The sequence below is a fragment of the Hyla sarda genome, chromosome 1 (genome assembly GCF_029499605.1).
Source record: "Hyla sarda isolate aHylSar1 chromosome 1, aHylSar1.hap1, whole genome shotgun sequence".
In the NCBI taxonomy this organism is placed as follows: domain Eukaryota; kingdom Metazoa; phylum Chordata; class Amphibia; order Anura; family Hylidae; genus Hyla; species Hyla sarda.
In genome coordinates, this window is record NC_079189.1 from 97,577,403 (window position 1) to 97,600,207 (window position 22,805).

Sequence of the window (22,805 nt, forward strand, 5' to 3'; positions counted from 1 at the left end):
TTTAAATGTTTGATTCTTTTATATTTATTAAACTAGTAGTTGTCAACTCTTCATGACCCTCCTAAAAAAAAGCAACCCAGGCTTCAGATTTACAGTTCTGCTTATACAAGGCCAGTATTGCTGATAATTTTATCCAACATGCTTAAAAAGCCAGTGTTTTCTTCTGCCATTTCCTCTCCGCTTCCTTCTAGCCCTTTGTACTTGAGCATACTTATGATGAGATTAGAGAATTCAATAAAGGAGCTTTTGTGAGTTGTTGAGAGTCAGATGTACAGAGCTAGCTCCTAAAAGAGGAAGGCACACTTTAATAACACAATCCCTAGAAGGAGATGGCATGCCAGCCCTTTCACAGAAACATGATGACAGTAGAAGAATGACTTCATTTGCATCACTGACTGCAGCTTTGTACCATAGGTTGACATTCTTTAAAGCTACACAGGCATTTAGAACTCTCTAGCAAGACTGTACGTGTAAAGTTCAAAGTATACACAAAGTAGTACTACATACCAACAAGTGTTAGGAAGCTCACATACTACTGCAAGACAGCAAACTTATCAGACTTCAATGGCTTGTCACCAGTGACCTATTGGGAGCAGCAACACATTCCAACCAAGCAAAAGAGCATTCCAACACATAATATATATATATATAAATTAAGGAAGAAGAGTCCAACCAGTTCACCCTGCCGGGACAACCGGAGCATGGATCCAGGTGCTGGACGACACTGAAGCAAACAGGAAAAAACGTAAACTAGAAACCAGCTCTAGGTGCAATAAAACCGTCTTTATTCAAAGGACATAGTCAGGAACAGCAGAAGTCACGCGTTTCAAGTGCCAAGCGCTCGGCGCTTGAAACGCGTAACTTCTGCTGTTCCTGACTATGTCCTTTGAATAAAGACGTTTTATTGCACCTAGAGCTTGATTCTACTCTACGTTTTTTCCTATATATAAATTACATACATATATTTTTCTCCCAACATAAAATAAAATACATCAGCCAACCCTTTTTCTGAACAGTAGAAATTCAAACCACAACATTATAACCATCTACGTTCACTATATGTTGTATTTTCTATGCATCCACTGCAAGTTCTATTTCCAATCCATAGTTATATAAGGTATGTAATGAATCACATTTACAAGAATTGTGCCCTGTGACTGCCTAATAAACAATAAAAGTCTTCCTATTTTCAGACAATTTGCCTGTTCTTTTGTTGCAGGGGGAAAGAAAGAGTCTTACGTTGCCCAAGCTCATTGTTGGCCAAACCCACCAACTTTAGTGGGACTGGCTGACTCTCTTATGTGTATTTGAGACTCGTTCAGAGATAATCTGGAATTAAACTGCTCAACCCTTTTATATAGGAAAGAAGAGATCAGCTCACCTGGACTTGTTAGGCTGGGTTCACATATTTCAGGCATCCGGCATAGTTTCCCTCCGTTGTGCACGGGAGGGAAACTGATGCAAGAACTGATCCCATTCATTTGATTGGGACCTTTCACAATTATCCAGGGTCTCAATTTTGACGCCTGATGGTTGTACACATTGGAGGGTGCCAGACAGGGGAACACAGCTGGCTGAAACAATGGATGCCGGATGCCATACAACTGATAACCACTTGTCATCAGTTGTGGCACCAGTTGCATCGAGATCTAAGCTGAGTTTACCTATGCCGGATGCCAGACGTAGGTGAACCCAGCCTTATACGGTTCATGGCTTGGAGCAATCCAACTTAAAGGCCAGCACTCCTATATATTAAAAGTATATTAAGTGTATTATAAATGTAACATTTTAAAAGCCATTCTTGAGTCCAAAAATAAGCAGCATGATCACATCTTAACAAAGTGCACAGGAAAAGTAAAAGTACACAAGTAATGCATTTCGAAGCTAGATGCTCCTTAGGTGTAGTGAGACTACAAGTAAGGAGCATCTTAATGCGAAATATATTACATGTGCGCTTTGAAGATGTGATGATGCCTTTTGCTTTTAGACTCAAAATTTTTTAAATACAGATTTACGAGTGCTGGCCATCATGTACTACAAGTTGAAGTGCCCGATCCTTTTGTTCTTAGGAAAATAAGCCACCACCAGAGGAGGGGGATGCTGAAAACACATGCCCACTCAATCAAGCTCAGTATGGATGCATATGACGGTGGGCCAGATAGATAGATGTCAGCTAATATGTATGGCATCTTAAGACCGGCAAGGCGAGACATGATGTCACATTTGTTTGTGGTGTTTTAAGATACCATTGTCCTGTAAACTGGTTAAGAGCCTTTAATCTGAAGAAAGAAGGGTAGGTAAAACAAAGGGGATAATTTAGCATGGCCTTGTGTATTTAATGAAGTGATTGGAATCTGTATAGTTTTCCTAGCTATCACTGCATTTTCTTCTTGTAACAAAAATTCACAAAAGTAGAAAAACACGATGGCACTCACCAAGTCCGATGCATAAAGGGATCCCTTTAATGAAGTAGCGGTATAAAATACATACATGTGCAGGGGGACGTGGACGGTACAAAATACATACATGTGTAGGGGACGTGGATGCCCTGGCATCCAAGTCCCCCTGCACATGTATGTATTTTATACCGCTACTTCATTAAAGTGAACCCCTTTTGCATTGGACTTGGTAAGTGCCATCCATTTTTTTTACTTTTGTGCATTTTTGTTAGCGTTTTTTGCCCTTTGCTACGATTTAGAACCCCTAATGCATGAGAATAGAGCAGAAATAGTCCAGCTCACCCTCTAACCTTGAACTCGTCTGAGCGCACGGAAACCACGGTGCGGTGGAATCAGGATACAAACAAGGAGAAATCCAGCGCTTGACAGGTGGAGTAAAATCACAAACTTTATTGAATTCTTTAAAAGGTGCAGCTTACAAGCATGTACAAATGAAGCAGAGCTCAGGCTTGACACATTTCGTGGTGTTCCACTTTGTCAAAAGCATGTTTTTGACAAAGTGGGACACCACAAAACGCGTCAAGCCTGAGCTCTGCTTCATTACATGCTTGTGAGCTGTACCTTTTAAAGAATTAAATAAAGTTTCTGATTTTACTCCACCTGTAAGTGCTGGATTTCTCCTTGTTTGTATAATGCATGAAAAGGTTCTTTCACCTGAGCAGCACTGCTCTTGCAATGTAGCCCAGACCGTCACTGACTGCATTTATCTTTCTGCTGTGCCGAGTCTACCCGTGACTACCTTCCATTATTTGAAATACAAAATGTACTGACCAACATGTTATTTCATATTTCTCACATAGCCTTATCTTTAGTACTTTTATAGTACTATTCCACAACAATTAGACCTTCTGAAGCCAACAATTGGGCTCGTCCAGCCAAGAAGATGGGAGATAAAAGCAGTAAAAAAACAGTAAATGCAATCTTTTATACCACTGCAAATATTAGAAATGTTATTGAAATGCGTAAAACACAATTTCTTCTATGCGGTAAGAAGTTACATGATAAGTGCACAAGTGACGATTACTTAGAGCACAATGTGTATTTGCTTCTAGTGCAGTTCACAGGATGCTAGTGGCAATATCTACATTTGCTAATAGGCTTTTAGCCCTGTGATAAGATTAGCTAATTATTCCCAACTGTTTAGTATCATACAAACATTCACAGGAAACAATAAAGAACCTTCAATCTTTATCTTTTATCTACTGAGAGAGCAGAGTTTAATCAAACTTGATGTTAGTAAAGTACAGAATAAATTAATCACAATATTCACCAAAAGACAAGAAAGACGGTGGTGGATTGCAGCAAAGGCTTATTTACAAAAATGTCCAGGTTGAATGGTAAGGATAGTTAATCTTAATCACAATTGGTCCATAAAATGATAAGTTGTCAGAAAATGACTCTGTTTATACTGTCATCTGGTCTGGAGGTAGATGACATTACTCCATGTAACAGGCATGATGTGGTTGACTCACAGTTGCCAAGACCCCACGCCAACAGTTGAGTTTGCTACGAGAAGTTGCAGTTGGTTGACTATTCCTACTAACCACCTTAAAATATGTGACACAATTGTAAATACTACTCATTACTGATCTATTTGCCGCCAAAGACAGCATTAAAATGTTCGACAAAAAGTGTCCTGCCTTTTAATGACACTTAGAGGTCTAAAAGCTTGACATGATCATAAAAATTGAATTCAAAGCATGCAACATTAAATGAGTTGGTGTTATCAAAGGAGTCATCCATCCTAAAGCCATTTCTGCCTATTGGTGGAAGCAGGAAGCCATTTATGGGTAACACAGACATCAATGTTTTTAATAAGTGTCATAAAGGAGAAAGATAAATAAACAGAGCCATTCAACCGCTCATTCATCCACATGGCTGAGCCTCTGCCCCCTCTCCCCCCCAAGTCATAGAGCTAGTCACCGCTGGAGGGGAGTGACTGCATAGACTGAGAGGAGCCAGGTGTTTGGGCATAAGTGATTCCTGGTGGTGTGGTGTTCTGCATCTAGAGTAGGACCATCTTGAACTAATGTGCTTGCTGAAACTGTGCAGAGGGTAATCTGACATGACAGACATCATTACGGGTTTGGCTTTATTAGTGGCTAGACCTTAATAAAAAAAATTAAAAACTGAAAAAAATCAATGTATTTATACAGTATGTATTTCCTGGGATTTTCCTAGCCCTGAAACAGATTCTTTTAGTTTGGCCATTATTATCATAATGTAGCTGTAAAAAGTAGAAATATTGATATGCTGAAACAGTAGGGGTGTCAAAAGAGAGGAGTTAAGTGCATACAAATATTACAAAAATTTTCAGAATACTGTGGATTCCTTACATGTTACAAAATGATCATAGATATAAGTGAGACATTGACTTCTTATGGTTCCTAGCCAGCATTAATGAATATTCTGACCCTTGTGTAGTTGTATGGGAAACTACTGCGAGATGTGCGATGAGTTACAAGTTGTGACTGTGAATTATAGAATTTTGTTTTGGATGGTTGCAGAAGTCAGGAGTCTTTATCCTGCCATGTTCTGCTTACTCAAATAGTCCTGGGGATATCTAACGCCCTTACAATTCTTCCATATTCGTCAACCTTGTGGTCAAACATAATAAACAATAAGAAAGACAATCCTGACATCCTGTGCACCACACACATAGTTATATACACTACACTCCAGCTCCCTGTCTGTCAATGTTTAAGAACAAGTAAGTACTATGTTAAGAATGGCTAAGATAAGATGATTTCGATGAGGTAAAATACATACTCAAACTACATTCAATAACGTGCCAGTATATCCATCTACATACAGTATTCTTAAAAGATAAGAAAGATATAGTAAATATGTCCAAAGAGGCAAATATGTATCATGTACGGTACTTTGTTTAGGTTATAATCATGATCAAGTCGAAAGCTTGTCATACACATTAGATTAATGTTGTCTGAACGTGCCAATTCCGTATTGGGGACCTCCCAACTCTCCCCAATTAAAGACTTCAACAGCAGCTTACTCCCCTCTCTCCATTTAGACTACATGCATGGTTGGCCAGGGAATGGATACATGTATGTGGGGATTGGGAGAGATGGCTGTTGACCACCTGACGCTAAGGGGAGAAAGAGTGACTGGACATATTTTGACCTAGCTAACCCTTTTGCTTGTCTGCTCTCACCATAAGAACAACAGGCCCCTTTGGCCAACCTGTTGGTCCATTTATGGTGGATTCAGAGGAGATAGTTGTTGTATATGGCTAGCTTGAAATAACTTTGGCTTCATGCTGACAGCTCATTTGTCTCTTGTGACCTCACACACACTGGAGAACAACAATGAACAAGACTGGTCAATGCCCTCATGGTACAAACCTACAAGCTTCAGCCTTTACATTCATTTACAGGTGGACAACCTCTAGAATAATTCTCAAATAATATCAATGTCACTCTGAGATTGTAAAATATGATTATATTAAGTACAATGTAATAGGTAGGTTTCCAATGGAGGTGAAATGCCCTAACACCTATGGATGGTGACACATCTCCCGGTCCTCTAACACCCCTGCTGTGTCAGTCACAACAGTGTCACAGTGGGAGTCCAATCCAATCCTGATACATTTCAATGAGACAAAGTGGCAGCAAATTAATTACAAGATTTGCAAATGTCAGAGCCCACACACATCATGTATGACTACTGTAGTGTTAGGTATCATGGCAGTGGTAGTTTACACCAAATAACAGAACAATGTGAGAGACACTTTACATATACAAACATGCTGTTCTATAAGGGCTGTGGAGAAATAGCTGTGTTGTTCCTATAGTGACCTCACTGGTTGTGTTGCTAATAATCTGAATACAAAATGCTCCCAGAAAAAGGAATGCTTATCCAGGTGGCCTATCTGATACTAAACTGCTTGCCATAGGCTGGGTTTACACACAGTATTTTGGGCCTCATTTTGATCCTCAATTTTAGCAAAAACAGGGGTGGGTCCCAAAAATTATGCACATTTTTCCATTGTAATTTTCTTAGAGGCTCCTATTCACACTGGACTGTTGGGATCCTGTTGACATAGTCAGTGCACAACTTTGTTCCAGCATGCCATAGATTCTGAAAAGAGCAGCAGGATGCATGCTCAACCACTGCTCCATTCAAACTCTTTCTAAGGAATGGGGAATTGGGGTACCCTTTTTTGACAATTGTGGGGGAAGCAGCAGTTGTACCCAGTGGCGTAACTTGTAGCTTCTTGGCCCCAATGCAAAATCTGTAACAGGGCCCCATGTCTACCATGGGTCATTTATTATGCTGGCATTTTCTTATGGGGCAGATTGGGCACCAGTGCCCCGATGCAACTGCTAGCTCTGTACCGCCTATAGTTATGCCCTTCGCTGTACCCCCTACTGATCTAGTATTTATCCTCTGTCGAATTAACTAGTAATAACTAAACATTTGAACCTTGGCATGATAGAGACGCTGATCTGTTTGTAGTGCACAAAATGCTTGCATAGTATTGTAATAAAGAGATAAGCTTAAAGGGGACTGTCACGATGCCGGCTGGCAGGTGGTGGATCCTCTGTGCCAGAGAGGGATAGCGAGGACCGTGCTAGTGGACCGGTTCTAAGACACTACAGGTTTTCACCAGAGCCCGCCGCAAAGCGGGATGGTCTTGCTGCGGCGGTAGTGACCAGGTCGTATCCACTAGCAACGGCTCACCTCTCTGGCTGCTGAAGATAGGCGAGGTACAAGGGAGTAGGCAGAAGCAAAGTCGGACGTAGCAGAAGGTCGGGGGCAGGCGGCAAGGTTCGTAGTCAGGGGAGATAGCAAAGTTCTGGTACACAGGGTATAAACACACAAAAACGCTTTCACTAGGCTCTAGGGCAACAAGATCCGGCAAGGAAGTGCAAGGGAGGAGACTAGATATAGCCAGGAAACAGATGGGAACCAATTAAGCTAATTGGGCCAGGCACCAATCATTGGTGCACTGGCCCTTTAAGTCTCAGGGAGCTGGCGCGCGCGCGCCCTAGAGAGCGGAGCCGCGCGCGCCAGCACATGACCGCAGGAGACGGGAACGGGTAAGTGACCTGGGATGCGATTCGCGAGCGGGCGCGTCCCGCTGTGCGAATCGCATCCCCAACGGCCATGACAGGGCAGCGCTCCCGGTCAGCGCTGACCGGGGAGCTGCAGGGAGAAAGGCGCCGTGAGCGCTCCGGGGAGGAGCGGGGACCCGGAGCGCTAGGCGTAACAGTACCCCCCCCCTTAGGTCTCCCCTTCTCTTTATCGGGTAACTGCCTCCCCTGGGATGAGGACACCGGGAAAGGAAGGAGGGATTCCTCAACGGCAGGCAGAACCGCAGGAGTAGGAATGGGGAGAGAGGGCAGAGGGCGAGACCTGGCACGGGGCAGTGTGACACCAGGACGAGGGCCATGAGGGGACACAGAAGCTTGCCTGGGAGGGGGGGAGGGGCATTTCCTGTGGCAGGCAGAGTCCTTAATGACCTTAGGGGGACCGGATACAGGAGGAACCACAGAGTTACGGCAAGGGTTACTGGGAACCGGTTTTAGACAGTTCTTGGCACAAGAGGACCCCCAACTCTTGATCTCCCCAGTGGACCAATCCAGGGTTGGGGAATGAAGTTGAAGCCAGGGAAGTCCAAGGAGAATTTCCGAGGTGCAATTGGGGAGGACCAAAAGTTCAATCCTCTCGTGATGAGATCCGATGCTCATAAGAAGGGGCTCCGTGCGGAAACGTATGGTACAGTCCAACCTGGCTCCGTTGACCGCGGAGATGCGGAGTGGCTTGACAAGACGGGTCACCGGAATATGGAATTTATTCACAAAGGACTCCCGAATAAAATTCCCAGAAGCTCCAGAGTCCAGACAGGCCACGGCTGAGAGGGGAGAGCTGGCTGAAGTGGAAATCCGAACAGGTACCGTGAGACGTGGAGAAGCCGACTTGGCATCAAGAGACGCCACACCCACGAGAGCTGAGTGTGAGCGTGCGTTTCCCAGACGTGGAGGACGGATTGGGCAATCCACCAAAAAATGTTCAGTACTGGCACAGTACAAACAAAGATTCTCTTCCTTACGGCGATTCCTCTCTTCCAGGGTCAGGCGAGACCGATCCACTTGCATGGCTTCCTCGGCGGGAGGCCTAGGCGCAGATTGCAGTGGAGACTGTGGGAGAGGTGTCCAGAGATCTAAGTCTTTTTCCTGGCGGAGCTCTTGATGCCTCTCAGAAAAACGCATGTCAATGCGAGTGGCTAGATGAATGAGTTCATGCAGGTTAGCAGGAGTCTCTCGTGCGGCCAGAACATCTTTAATGTTGCTGGATAGGCCTTTTTTAAAGGTCGCGCAGAGAGCCTCATTATTCCAGGAAAGTTCAGAAGCAAGAGTACGGAATTGTATGGCGTACTCGCCAACGGAGGAATTACCCTGGACCAGGTTCAGCAGGGCAGTCTCAGCAGAAGAGGCTCGGGCAGGTTCCTCAAAGACACTTCGAATTTCCGAGAAGAAGGAGTGTACAGAGGCAGTGACGGGGTCATCACGGTCCCAGAGCGGTGTGGCCCATGACAGGGCTTTTCCAGACAGAAGGCTGACTACGAAAGCCACCTTAGACCTTTCAGTAGGAAACTGATCCGACATCATCTCCAGATGCAGGGAACATTGGGAAAGAAAGCCACGGCAAAACTTAGAGTCCCCATTAAATTTGTCCGGCAAAGACAGGCGGAGGCTAGGAGTGGCCACTCGCTGCGGAAGAGGTGCAGGAGCTGGCGGAGGAGATGGTTGCTGCTGCTGTAGCTGAGACTGAATCTGCTGTAGCTGCGACTGGAGTTGCTGAGTCATGGTGGTCAAGTACGACAGCTGGTGATCTTGTTGGGCAATCTGTCGGGCTTGCTGGGCGACCAGTGTGGGGAGGTCGGCGACAACAGGCAGAGGAACTTCAGCGGGATCCATGGCCGGATCTACTGTCACGATGCCGGCTGGCAGGTGGTGGATCCTCTGTGCCAGAGAGGGATAGCGAGGACCGTGCTAGTGGACCGGTTCTAAGACACTACAGGTTTTCACCAGAGCCCGCCGCAAAGCGGGATGGTCTTGCTGCGGCGGTAGTGACCAGGTCGTATCCACTAGCAACGGCTCACCTCTCTGGCTGCTGAAGATAGGCGAGGTACAAGGGAGTAGGCAGAAGCAAAGTCGGACGTAGCAGAAGGTCGGGGGCAGGCGGCAAGGTTCGTAGTCAGGGGAGATAGCAAAGTTCTGGTACACAGGGTATAAACACACAAAAACGCTTTCACTAGGCTCTAGGGCAACAAGATCCGGCAAGGAAGTGCAAGGGAGGAGACTAGATATAGCCAGGAAACAGATGGGAACCAATTAAGCTAATTGGGCCAGGCACCAATCATTGGTGCACTGGCCCTTTAAGTCTCAGGGAGCTGGCGCGCGCGCGCCCTAGAGAGCGGAGCCGCGCGCGCCAGCACATGACCGCAGGAGACGGGAACGGGTAAGTGACCTGGGATGCGATTCGCGAGCGGGCGCGTCCCGCTGTGCGAATCGCATCCCCAACGGCCATGACAGGGCAGCGCTCCCGGTCAGCGCTGACCGGGGAGCTGCAGGGAGAAAGGCGCCGTGAGCGCTCCGGGGAGGAGCGGGGACCCGGAGCGCTAGGCGTAACAGGGACCTATCTCAAGAGAGATGGTCCCCTTGCCCCCTATAACCTGTTTTTGGCTGGGATTCTGAATATATATACATATAACTTCCATAAATGTAAAGGGGTTATCCACCATAAGGTGATTTTAGTACGTACCTGCCAGACAGTAATGGACCTTCTTAGGAAGGATCTGCACTTGAGGATAAATGGCTATGTTGTGAGATTACCATAACACTGTGGCTAGCTTTTTGTGGACTGATATTTCCTGTTTGAGTTTTCTTATTTGCCTACAAATCCCAGAATTCCATTTTCCTCCCTGCCACACATCAGCCACCCCACCCATTAAAACATAAATGAGCTGCATCCATTCAAAAGACCTGTGGTTTTCAATCAGGGTGCCTACAGCTGTTGCATTAGTTGCAGATTGATCTCTCTCCCACCAAGTGATCGCTCCACCCATTGAAGCAGACAGGCTCCCTGTCATCAGCTGACTAGTGAGTCAGGTCTCAGCCGCATTGCAACCTGGGAACAATCTGAGACAACAGTCATTTTGTATGCTGTTAGAAATAAATATTGGAGTGAAAATCACAGAAGAATTGTGAGAAAACCGTCACACACAGGTACAGACACTATATTATGAACTACACTAACTTTACAGCCCCTGTAGCATAGTCAAATAAAAAAAATCCTGGAATACCCCTTTAATGGGAGTTTCACTATTTCTGTTACTACCATAATATCCTGTGTATAGTATATGTATATGTTTGAGTTGGGAATACCTCTTTAAGGTTACATAAAATACAAAACTATCGATATAGGAAGTATTGTTTTACTTACTAAACATGATACTTTACATATAACTGTGCATCCCCAGTATGGTCTTTCATGCAAGCAAAGGAAGAGGAAACATCTGAAGGTACTATTATGTTTAGAATGCTTTTTTGTCATATACATTGCATGTCAGGGTGGGTCTGGCATTGTCTGGAGCCTCTAGGAGTCCACAGGCATTGCCTCATTTCCTCCTTCCTGTCACTAGGGAGGACAGAAGTACAAGACCCCTTGTTTACCATTGCTGATCATCCTGTTCAAAGCCGCATCCTAGTTTCCAAGCCAAAATACAGACACCACCCAGAAACTCTTTGCCGCCAGTCATAAAAGTAGATGGACATTTAATATCAGGAATGTGCTGGAAATAGCGTCACACTCGGAGACAGAACATCACTTTCTACCCACACGATTCCCACTGGTATAAATTATTTAAAACGTAACAAGCCACAGCATTATAAAAGTGAACAATTTCCCATAAAACATGGGTAAACTGCATTTTAAAGCAAACAAACACACAATTAAAAAACGTATTTCAGAACAAGTTACCATTACAATGAACACCGAAGGTAAAAACTAACAAACATGTATTTGCATCTTGTATTACAAAAATATTAAAAAAAAAAAAAAAAAAAAAAAAAAAAAAACACAAACACACAGAGAAAAATATTTAGTCATACTAATAAGACAATGACAAAAAAGCAATGCTTTATATATTTGGTTATTACCTTGTGTACTTTGCATATTGCTTTTAACATATTCTAAAAGTCTAAATACAACAGCACCTCAAGTGGCCAAACTGTGTATGTATCAATAAGTATCCGAAAATCCGAAGGGATAAGCTGGGAACACTCAATGGGGGGGGGGGGGGGGTATTTATCAATTTTGCCTGTTGAAAGTTTATTTTTAGACTTTTTTTTCACTTTGGTTTTTGTGGACATGCACCAATCATTTATCATTTGGTGCAAGTTGTTAGTAGTTTTGGCTCAAATGTTGAAATCAGTTGTTCACAGCGCCATTTACACAGAACTTACCGCCACAGAGGACAGCGAATTTTACCCTGTAGAGCAGCCATTTCGGAGTCCCTCCTGCAGTATATCAGCAAGCGACATGAGTTATTTTCTTTTGTGGGGTTTATAGCCACCATGTGAAATGGATTTTATTTTCAACTTGAGTAGTTTTTTTTTTTTTTGTTACTTTAGTGCAGTGGTCTTCAACCTGCGGACCTTCAGATGTTGCAAAACTACAACTCCCAGCATGCCCAGACAGCCAACGGCTGTCCGGGCATGCTGGGAGTTGTAGTTTTGCAACATCTGGAGGTCCGCAGGTTGGAGACCACTGCTTTAGTGCTTACCTTTCCTGAACCTGTGCGGCCATGTCCAAGGGTGAAGGTTCCTCAGAGACAACTATGTCGCAGGATAGTATTGAGCAGCCCTGGAGGCGTCGCTGATTTCACCAAAAAAATGTTTTTAATGTATTTTGACGCCTTTACATTTTCTGACATTGCGAAGTGTGTTTTTCATGTGCAAAATTTCTTGGCGGCGATTTGCACCCCCAAAAAAAACCCCTAAAGGCGCAAAATTGCGCCAAAGATCGATCGGCGCAAATGATGAATTACTGACTAAAGTTGAAATCACACACAGGACCGTGTGATTTTGAGAAAGTTGTAAAAATGACAGTGGAGAAAATGCGCCAAACTTTGTCGCAAAAAGACACTGCGCCAAAGTTACGTTTAGAAAAACACAAAAATCCTTTGATAAATACCCCCCGATATATTCATGGATGATATTATGGAAGAAACTCACCAGAATGCAAATAACAAAGCTTCTGATAAAAGCGCATTTCTTAAAAACAAGTGTCAAATATCTAAATAAAGGACCATTACTGTGATCTGACCACATCTGCTAAACCTTTTGCACACATTCTTTTCATGCCGGATCTGTCAGGGAAATGTATGCTGGAGACGGTCAGGTGATATGAAAGGGGGCTGCCACCATCTGCTGCGATGGGAAAGACAGCATGGCAGAACTAAGTTGGTAGGTTAAAGACATCACCTAACGCCAATTAGCCACGCTGTAGACCAGCAATAGCCTGTGGGCCAGATGGACGCTGAATTCTATCACCCTTCCCGGGCTGCTGACAGATTTATACTCTGAGGTTGTTCTACAATCTGTTACGGTATTATTTTTCAGATGAAGCACACAGAAATGATCTGACATGCTGCCCTCCACTTTCTGCTGTGAATAAGAGGCTTAGCAAATAAAATGACCGCAAGAAATACTCGACAACTACCCCAAAGGGGATCAAACTGTGTGTAGCTTAGCTCATTCGCTGACGCCCTTTGAGAACAATTTCAGTTTGTTTTAAGACTAAATAACTTTTCCCAGAAATAAATGAACCAAAAACTTGGTATTTGGTCTCCAGTGGTCCAAAAAAAACGAAGAAACTTAGCCTGACAAAGAAACCTTAGGAGGCCTCAAAACTTATAATCGGAAGGTGGTCAACCACAACAGAACATGACTTCAGGCCTAAGTCACATCACCATTGAGACTTATAACATTGCCAGTGATCATTCACCTTATATACAATATGGTGGATCTATGATTGTGTTCTATAAGTCAACTAATAGTCTTATAATGAATGGTACCACTGGGATATATCAAAGGTTAAGCTATATAATGATTTTGTATATTTGTATATGCAGTTTAACCAAGGTTTCCTAAAAAACACATTTCTGACACATCATCAGACACAGCAGGTTGGAAGAGGTCTAGCGTCTAAGATTAGTTTTGATCCCAAAAATGAGGGATCCCAATGAGTGGTCATCATACGTGTCTCTTAACATTGTAATGAGCTCCTAGGGCTGGGCGGTATACCGGTTCATACTGAATACCTAAATTTTTGGGCTGCATGATATGAATTTTTCCCATACCGCAATACCTGTTTGGCCCCTCCCCCTTGGGAATGAATTATCAGCCTAGCGCAGCGCTGTCCCCACATTGGGGAACTAATCATATGTGACTCGCCAGCACTGTTCTCCTCCCCCCACCAAATCATGTGACCCGCCAGCGCTGTTCTGCTCCCCCCCCCCCTAATCATGTTACCAGCCAGCGCTGTTCTGCTCCCCCCCAATTAATTATCAGCCTAGTGGGGTACTATTCACATATGTCACCCGCAAGCACTGTCCTCCTCCTCTTTGTTGCGGGCCGCCGGCGCTGGAACTCTATACTGTACGCCAGTGATCTCCAACCTGCGGACCTGCAGATGTTGCAGAACTACAACTCTCAGCATGCCCGGACAGCCAACGGCTGTCCGGGCATGCTGGGAGTTGTAGTTTTGCAACAGCTGTAGGTCCGCAGGTTTGAGACGACTGCTGTATGCTATATTCCTATGCCCGGGCTGCAAAAGATAAACAAAATAAACTTTAACTTACCTACGTCGGCCTCACGCTGTTCCTGTGGACGGGAACGTCGGAGAGCCATCAGCCTATCATGGGCCGCAGCGATGTTTCACCTCGGCTGGTGATAGGCTGAGCCCACTGTCATGTAAGAAGCTCTGGCCTGCTTGTTACACAACATTGCTGCGGCCGGTGATAGGCTGACGGCTCTCCGACGTTCCCGTCCACAGGAACAGCGTGAGGCAGACATAGGTAAGTTAAAGTTTATTTTGTTTATCTTTTGCAGCCCAGGCATAGGAATAAAGCGTACAGCAGTGGTCTCAAACCTGCGGACCTCCAGCTATTGCAAAACTACAACTCCCAGCATGCCCGGACAGCCGTTGGCTGTCCGGGCATGCTGAGAGTTGTAGTTTTGCAACATCTGGAGGTCTGCAGGTTGGAGACCCCTGGTGTACAGTGAGTTCCAGCGCTGGCGGCCCGCAACAAAGAGGAGGACAGTGCTTGCGGATGACATATGTGAGTAGTACCCTGCTGGGCTGAAAATTAATTTGGGGGGGGGGGTGCAGAACAGCGCTCGCGAGTCACATGATTTGCGGGGGGTGAAAGAAATACCGTTATATACCGTGGAACTGCCATAAGTTACAAAAATACTGTGATACACATATTTGGTCATACCGCCCAGCCCTATGATCTCCACTGCAAACTAGCAATGGGACCTCTCTTTCTGCACAATGGGCTGCTGGTTGCAAGAAATTGGGCAATTACTCATTCATGTATAACTGAAATGTTAAATTGAAATAAATATTGACAGTATCACTAATAACAAAACATTGATACGGTGTACAATACGGACTTTAAATGTAACATCTAATTGTACCTCTAGTGCCTGAAGAAGTACGTTAGTCCTAAAGGATACAGAAAGAGCCCTGTGCTAGCCCGACATATCTTAGCACCAGCAGACCCATATGTTTTACTTGGAGGTAGGCAAACAAGCATGGCAGTTTGACGACACAAGGAAAATTTGTTTTTTTATTTGCCCAAGATATATATGGGTTTTTTACTACCAGCAGGAGGTGTTGCTTTTAGGGAGGGATCAAAAGGCAAATGTATGACATCATGGGCACCACAAACAGGAGGGGGTCATTTGCTTTCTAAAAGGCAGCAGACTCATTAGTGAGAACTTCAAAGAAATAATTCCTCAAGTCCCTGACTTTAAATAATGCACATTCACAAACATGTAAAAGTCCTTACAGTCCTCAAATTATGCAATCCCTATAGGCGGGCACCCTTACTGCATGTATATGGTAAACTGAAAAGACTTTCTGGAGTTTGTGGGAAACCCAGAGAAAGTTAACATGACTGCAGATTTAACTTTTCATACAACACAAGTAAAATAAGCCCCAATATAATGGAGTCATCACAAGAAATACCAATGAATCAAATGATATAGATTCCTAGAAAATAGATATTTAGCATGGTTTGTCCTATCTACTCATCATTGATACATTTTAGAATACATTATTGGAGTTCTGAATGATGGTTACTGGTTGTGGATGATTTTATAGAAATAAATAAATAAACATAATAGATTGTGAATGTGAAACAAACTATTGTAATGTAAGTAATAACAATGTAATCATTAAAAAACAAAACAAAAAAAACTATACATTTAGTACATTTTAGTTTTATTTTTATTTTTTTAATTGATTGTATTTAACCATTTTGGTACCATAGATGTAAAAATCCTCATCTAGTGACATTACAGGAGGACGGGTTGTGTCTATTCATCTGTTTCATCTCTCTTCTCTGGAGATGATATGTATATAATACGTCTGAGAATTTTTTTTATTTTTTATTATTTTTTTCATTTACAAAACCAGATATTATTTCCGCAATTTCTTCATATTCCTTAGGACAAAGTTAGATATTTGGTATATATATATATATATATATATATATATATATATATATATATATCTCAACACTATAGCATAAGAAATGTGTATATCCCCCAGGTCTATTTTCCTTATCCTTATAGTTTAAACTTTATTACTTTATTGATACATTTGATTTTAGTTTATCAGTTTACTGTTCACTATTTTATTTATTTATTTATCATTAATTATTTATTTTTATTTAAGTTCGTTATTTTGTAAACAAATCCTGTAAACATTCCAACTATTTGAATAAATATTATGTCTGACAGATTCCCTTAAAGAAAGCTAGGGCTACATGGATTAGCAGTAATATCTTGCCCCCTTACAGTAGTACGTGCAGCATGCAGGTCTCCCACCGGTGCCACACAATCCCCTCACCCCCCAGCAGTCTGCCCATCACTTAGATCACAGAAAATAATTAAAAAGCGGCGGAAGGTCCCCTGCCTCCTGTATAGAGGGCTGTATAGCTATATACCTGCAGCTCCAGCCTCCAGCAGCTTTCTTAATGAAGTGCTGCCCTGCAAGCATCAGGGGCTCACAGCACACAGGGATTCCCACGCCTGGCTAATAGCATGCAAGTAGGATACACTATAACCACATGGCATCACAATAATAGAATATATAATGTCATCTTACGTGTGAGGATCATTATGTCCAACTTCTCTTTACACATAAGTGGATCCAGTGCTGGAACTTACAAAGCTCCTGTATAGATGTCCCTGGCAGAGGATGTCACAGTCATTGCACATCAATAGAAACAAGGAATCAATTGCTCCATTAAGTATCCAAACTCTTAGAAGAAGCCACAGGTTACAATAAGGGGGTAATCCAGAGGGTGTCCCCCCACACACACACACAAGCCATGATGAAGTAGTGAGCTGCTCTCAGTCCTCTTCACTGGAAATGCAGGGATAGAAGGTTCCTAGGCAATAACCCATAGAGCTCCTCACTGATACTGCTGCTGGGGTCACACATCCAGCTCTCTCAGCAGCTTTAGGCGGGTCATTGCATACCTCCCCTTACAATCAGAAGCAATGACGCCTACTACGTGTTACTATACAACGAGCGCCACCTAGAGGGCACCTTACTAGAGGGACTCACAAAATGCTCCATTCACATTCAGAAGAAAGCCACAGGTTGTCTTCCTCCCAGAGACGTGGCTGTATGTTACACTTCTCTTACATCTTAGATTTACTGATCTGGAACAGTTTTTGGCTACTTTATGTGTATATATATATATATATATATATATATATATGCACAGTGGCCCCTCAAGTTACAATATTAATTGGTTCCAGGAAATCCATTGTATGTTGAAACCATTGTATGTTGAGACCAGAACTCTATGGAAACCTGGTAATTGGTTCTGAAGCCACCAAAATGTCATCCAAAAATAGGAAAAAGTGAGGATTAAACAAAAATAAGTAGATAACTAATACAGATAAAGCAAGTCCTTACATATAAAAGTAAGAAGGATCTGCTGGGAGCTGTAAATCACTGTCTATTTCAGTGTTTCCCAACTAGGGTGCCTCCAGTTGTTGCAAAACTACAACTCCCAGCATGCCTGGACAGCCTTCGGCTGTCCAGGCATGCTGGGAGTTGTAGTGTTGCAACAGCTGGAGGCACCCTCTTTGGGAAACACTGGTCTATGTAGAGGACAGGAGCTTTTTCAGGGTCCTGTACAGAACTAGTGTTGAGCGGCATAGGCCATATTCGAATTTGTGATATTTCGCGAATATATGGACGAATATTCGTCATATATTCGCTAAATGCGCATATTCGTAATATTTGCGTTAGATTTTTGCATATGCAAAAATTTGCATGTGCAAAAATAGCATATGCAAATTTTCACATATGCGAAAATTCGTACGCCAGTCTCACACAGTAGTATTAGAGCCTTCTTTACACCTCGCAAGCTGGAAGCAGAGAGGGGTGATCACTGTGATGTGTACTGTGAAGAAAAAAAAAAGAATATTCGGAATTGAGAATATGTTGTGTTCTATTCGCGAATATTCGCGAATTCGCGAATATGCGATATTCGCGAATAAAATTCGCATTGCGAATATTCACGCGCAACACTATGCAGAACACGCAATATCCTAAAAAAAGGTTAAATGGAGCCATCCCTCACCTGCTGTCCAAAGGAGCAGCTAACCCTGGCAGAGGTAAAGAGTACAGAACATGTAATACCTCCCTGTACTGTAGGGGGCGCTACCAGACACCAGTCAGGGCATGCACTTTTGGAATACACAGGTTTTACCAGGGAAATGTCCATTCTGATTGGTCGGTTCTTCCAGCCATTGACACGTTTTGCAGATTCCATAGCATTGTATGTCGAGTCTAGTTTCAAGTTACAATGGTCCAGAAAAGAACATTGTATGTTGAAACTATTGTATGTTGAGGGATCACTGTATGCACAAACCAAAGTGAAAAAGTAATACTCAGATACAGGATAAAGGTGACTGCAGCACTCTAAAGTAGCAAAAGAAATTACCGTATTTATCGGGGTATACCACGCACCGGCCTATAACACGCACCCTCATTTTACCAAGGATATTTGGGTAAAAAAAGTTTTTTACCCAAATATCCATGGTAAAATGAGGGTGCGTGTGTGCGCGTGTATACCCCGATATACCCCCAGGAAAGGCAGGGGGAGAGAGGCCGTCGCTGCCCGCTTCTCTCCCGCTGCCTTTCCTGGGGTCTAGAGCGCTGCTGTCGGCCCTTCTCACCCCCTGGTTATCGGCGCCGCTGCCCGTTCTGTCCCCCTGACTATCGGTGCTGGCGCCGATAGCCAGGGGGAGAGAAGCGGCGCCGACAGCCAGGGGGAGAGAAGGGGCAGCGGCACCCATTGCCGGCGCCGCTGCCCCGTTGCCTCCCCCCATCCCCGGTGGCATAATTACCTGAGTCGGGTCCGCGCTGCTCCAGGCCTCCGGCGTGCATCCCCAGCGTCGTTGCTATGCACGGCGCGGCGCACTGACATCATGCGCCGCGCCGTTCAGCGCATAGCAACGACGCCGGGGACGCACGCCGGAGGGCTGCAACAGCGCGGACCCGACTCAGGTAATTATGCCACCGGGGATGGGGGGTGGCAACGGGGCAGCGGCGCCGGCAATGGGTGCCGCTGCCCCTTCTCTCCCCCTGGCTTTCGGCGCCGCTTCTCTCCCCCTGGCTATCGGCGCCGGCACTGATAGTCAGGGGGACAGAACGGGCAGCGGCGCCGATAACCAGGGGGTGAGAAGGGCCGACAGCAGCGCTCTAGACCCCAGGAAAGGCAGGGGGAGAGAAGCGGGCAGCGACGGCCTCTCTCCCCCTGCCTTTCCTGGGGGTGTATCGGCGTATAACACGCACACAGACTTTAGGCTAAAAATTTTTGCCTAAAAAGTGCGTGTTATATGCAGATAAATACGGCTATATTCCAGGAAAATACACATGCTATGTTCCTGAGGCCACAGAAATGAAGCATGTCTATTTTCCTGGAATACATTTTGCTATTTTGGAGTGCTGCAGTTGCCTTTTAGTGTTAGGCGCGAATATTTGCATTTCAAATTTTTATCACGAATTTGCGAATATACTAACCAATAGTAAATTTGGCCACCCCCTCACTGTTTTCTTCCTCGAATACGCAAATATGTGAATATTCACATATGCGAATATAACGAATACGCGAAATTCGTGAATATAGGACGAATATTCGTCTTCATATTCATGAAATATCGCAAATTTGAATATGGGCAATGCCGCTCATCACTATTGCCTTTATCCTGTATGTATATATATATATATATATATATATATATATATATATATATATATAGGGGAATATGCAAATCAGCTCATTACATCACCTTTTCAGGCGATGTTCCCTGGTATCAGCTTTGGGTACTCTTTCCTTCTGGAGAGAGAGTTCTGGCTTGGCATTAATCCCGATTAGCTTTTTATATTCCGTAACTGGAGCTAAGCTGATACCAGGGAACATCGTCTGAAAAGGTGATGTAATGAGCTGATTTGCATATTCCCCTACCCAGAAAGCCCGCGGAGTGCTAAGTCGCCCTTGAAAGCTCTGTCACACCAGGAGTGGTGATTTTTTTTGTGTGCTGGTAATGTGTAGGAGCACCACATTTGTTAAATGGTCACAGAGCATTTGATAAATTTTGTGCAGGTCACATTTTCTGAAATTTCTCTCTTCACATACACCAAAAAACTAAGCTAAGTCTGGACTGGTGTAGTTTTAGAGACTTTTCAGTGGTTTTACGCCTTTTTTGCGCCTTTTCACAAAAAAGGCTCAGTTGATAAAACTCTTCCATATCATGTGTATTGCCAAAATCAGTGGATTGCAACTCAAAATCAGCAGAAATGTGTAAACCAAAAGGCACAAATAAACCCTGCTCGCGCCTTTTTTGCGCCTTTTGTAGACACAAAAAAAAAAAAAACGTCTAAAGACAATGATAAATGTCGGCCACAGACTTTTAATTCAATGGCTTTGTGACAACTGATCCATTATATTCTATAGACCAGTGTTTCCCAACCAGTGTGCCTCCAGCTGTTGCAAAACTACAACTCCCAGCATGTCTGCACAGCCGAAGGCTGTGTGGGCATGCTGGGAGTTGTAGTTTTGCAACAGCTGGAGGAACACTGGTTGGGAAACACTGCTATAGATCTTTACCTCCAACACAGATGTTACTAAAGCTTAAAGGGGTACTCCGCCCCTAGACATCTTATCCCCTATCCAAAGGATAGGGGATAAGATGTCAGATCGCCGGGGTCCCGCTGCTGGGGACCCCCGGGATCGCTGCTGCAGCACCGTGCTATCATTACTGTGCAGAGCGAGTTCGCTCTGCGTGTAATGACGGGCAATACAGGGGCCGGAGCATCGTGACGTCACGGCCTGCCCCTTTCAATACAAGTCTATGGGAGGGGGCGTGGCAGTCATCACGCCCCCTCCCATAGATTTGCATTAAGGGGACGGGCCGTGATGTCACGAGGGGCGGAGCCATGACGTCACGCTGCTCCGTCCCCCGTATCGCCCGTCATTACGCACAGAGCGAACTCGCTCTGTGCTGTAATGAGAGCGGGGTGCCGCAGCAGCGATCCCCGGGGTCCCCAGCAGCGGGACCCCAGCGATCTGACATCTTATCCCCTATCCTTTGGATAGGGGATAAGATGTCTAGGGGCGGAGTACCCCTTTAATACATAGACCAGTGTTTCCTAACCAGTGTGCCTCCAGCTGCTGCAAAACTAAAAGTTCCAGCATGTCTGGATAAGTTGTAGTTTGGCAACAGCTGGAGGCACCCTGTTTGGGAAATATTGACATTCACAATTACAAAGGCTGTGCGGGCATGCTGAGAGTTGTAGCTTTGCAACAGCTGGAGGCACACTGGTTGGGAAACACTGCTATAAACTTTTAGGGCTTTTAGGGGTCTATTTGGTTGCCATCATGGTGTCCTGATTTTTTATTTTTTTTTGCAGAATCTGCATTAAAGACTGCTAAAGGAACCTCCAACACAGACGTTACAAAAGCTCAACACATAGACCAACGTTTCCTAACCAGTGTGCCTCCAGCTGTTGCAAAACTAAAACTTCCAGCATGCCTGGATAAGCTGTAGTTTTGCAACAGCTGGAGGCACCCTGGTTGGGAAACACTGACATTCACAATTACAGTTCATGCACAGAAGCATATGATGGCTCTATACATCCTTTAAATTGTCCTGAGCCATGGTACAGAGCCAAAATCTACCCAGGGACACAAAATGTTTTCTTTTTTCTTTTCTTTTTTTTAAATACTCTTAATTTTCATATCACATAATAAAGGCAAATTTATGTGTATAACAGGGCCTACCGTCAATTTTATTTTCTAATTTCATTTAGCACCAAGCATTAATAAAGACAGTAAAATGTGAGTCAGGCCCTCATTGGTGCTTTTAGTAAGGAATTATTTTTTGGCCAAAGAATCTTAAAGGGGTGCTCCGCTGGAAAACATTTTTTTTATTTTTTTTTCAAATCAACTGGTGCCAGAAAGTTAAACAGATTTGTAAATTACTTCTATTTAAAAACCTTAATCCTTCCAGTACTTATCAGCTGCTGTATGCTGCAGAGGAAGTTTTTTTTCTTTTTCAATTTCTTTTCTGTCTGACCACAGTGCTCTCTGCTGACACCTCTGCCCATTATAGGAACTGTCTGAAGCTGGATAGGTTTGCTATGGGGATTTGTTCCTACTCTAGACAGTTCCTGACATGGACAGAGGTGTCAGCAGAGAGCACTGTAGTCAGACAGAAAAGAAATTCAAAAAGAAAAGAACTTCCTCTGTAGTATAGAGCAACTGATAAGTACTGGAAGGATTAAGATTTTTAAATAGAAGTCATTTACAAATCTGTTTAACTTTCTGGCACCAGCTGATAAAAAAAATGTTTTCCAGTGAAGTACCCCTTTAAGTCTGCCACTGAAAGAAGGTAGACCCTTTTGAACAGGACCCTACACTAACACTACCTTTTCTAATCTGGTTGCACCCCCTGATGGTGGCCCCACCTATAAGGCTAAGTTTCCACTTGTTTTTTTTTC

The 22,805-nt window shown here is 44.0% G+C and overlaps 1 protein-coding gene across 2 annotated transcripts in view; it reads right to left on the reverse strand.

Moving 5' to 3' along the window:
- The window catches only part of LOC130356679 (rho GTPase-activating protein 7-like), a 197,415-nt gene that overhangs the window by 40,817 nt on the left and 133,793 nt on the right, over window positions 1–22,805 (reverse strand). Inside the window, exon 1 of one of the 2 annotated variants that reach the window (XM_056558538.1) lies at window positions 16,887–17,216. The exons of the other annotated variant lie outside the window; for it this stretch is intronic. Coding sequence (XP_056414513.1) covers window positions 16,887–16,923 — 37 coding nt within the window. The 5' untranslated portion in view covers window positions 16,924–17,216. Of the gene's footprint in view, window positions 1–16,886; window positions 17,217–22,805 lie in introns of those variants that run through there. 2 annotated transcript variants of the gene reach the window in all.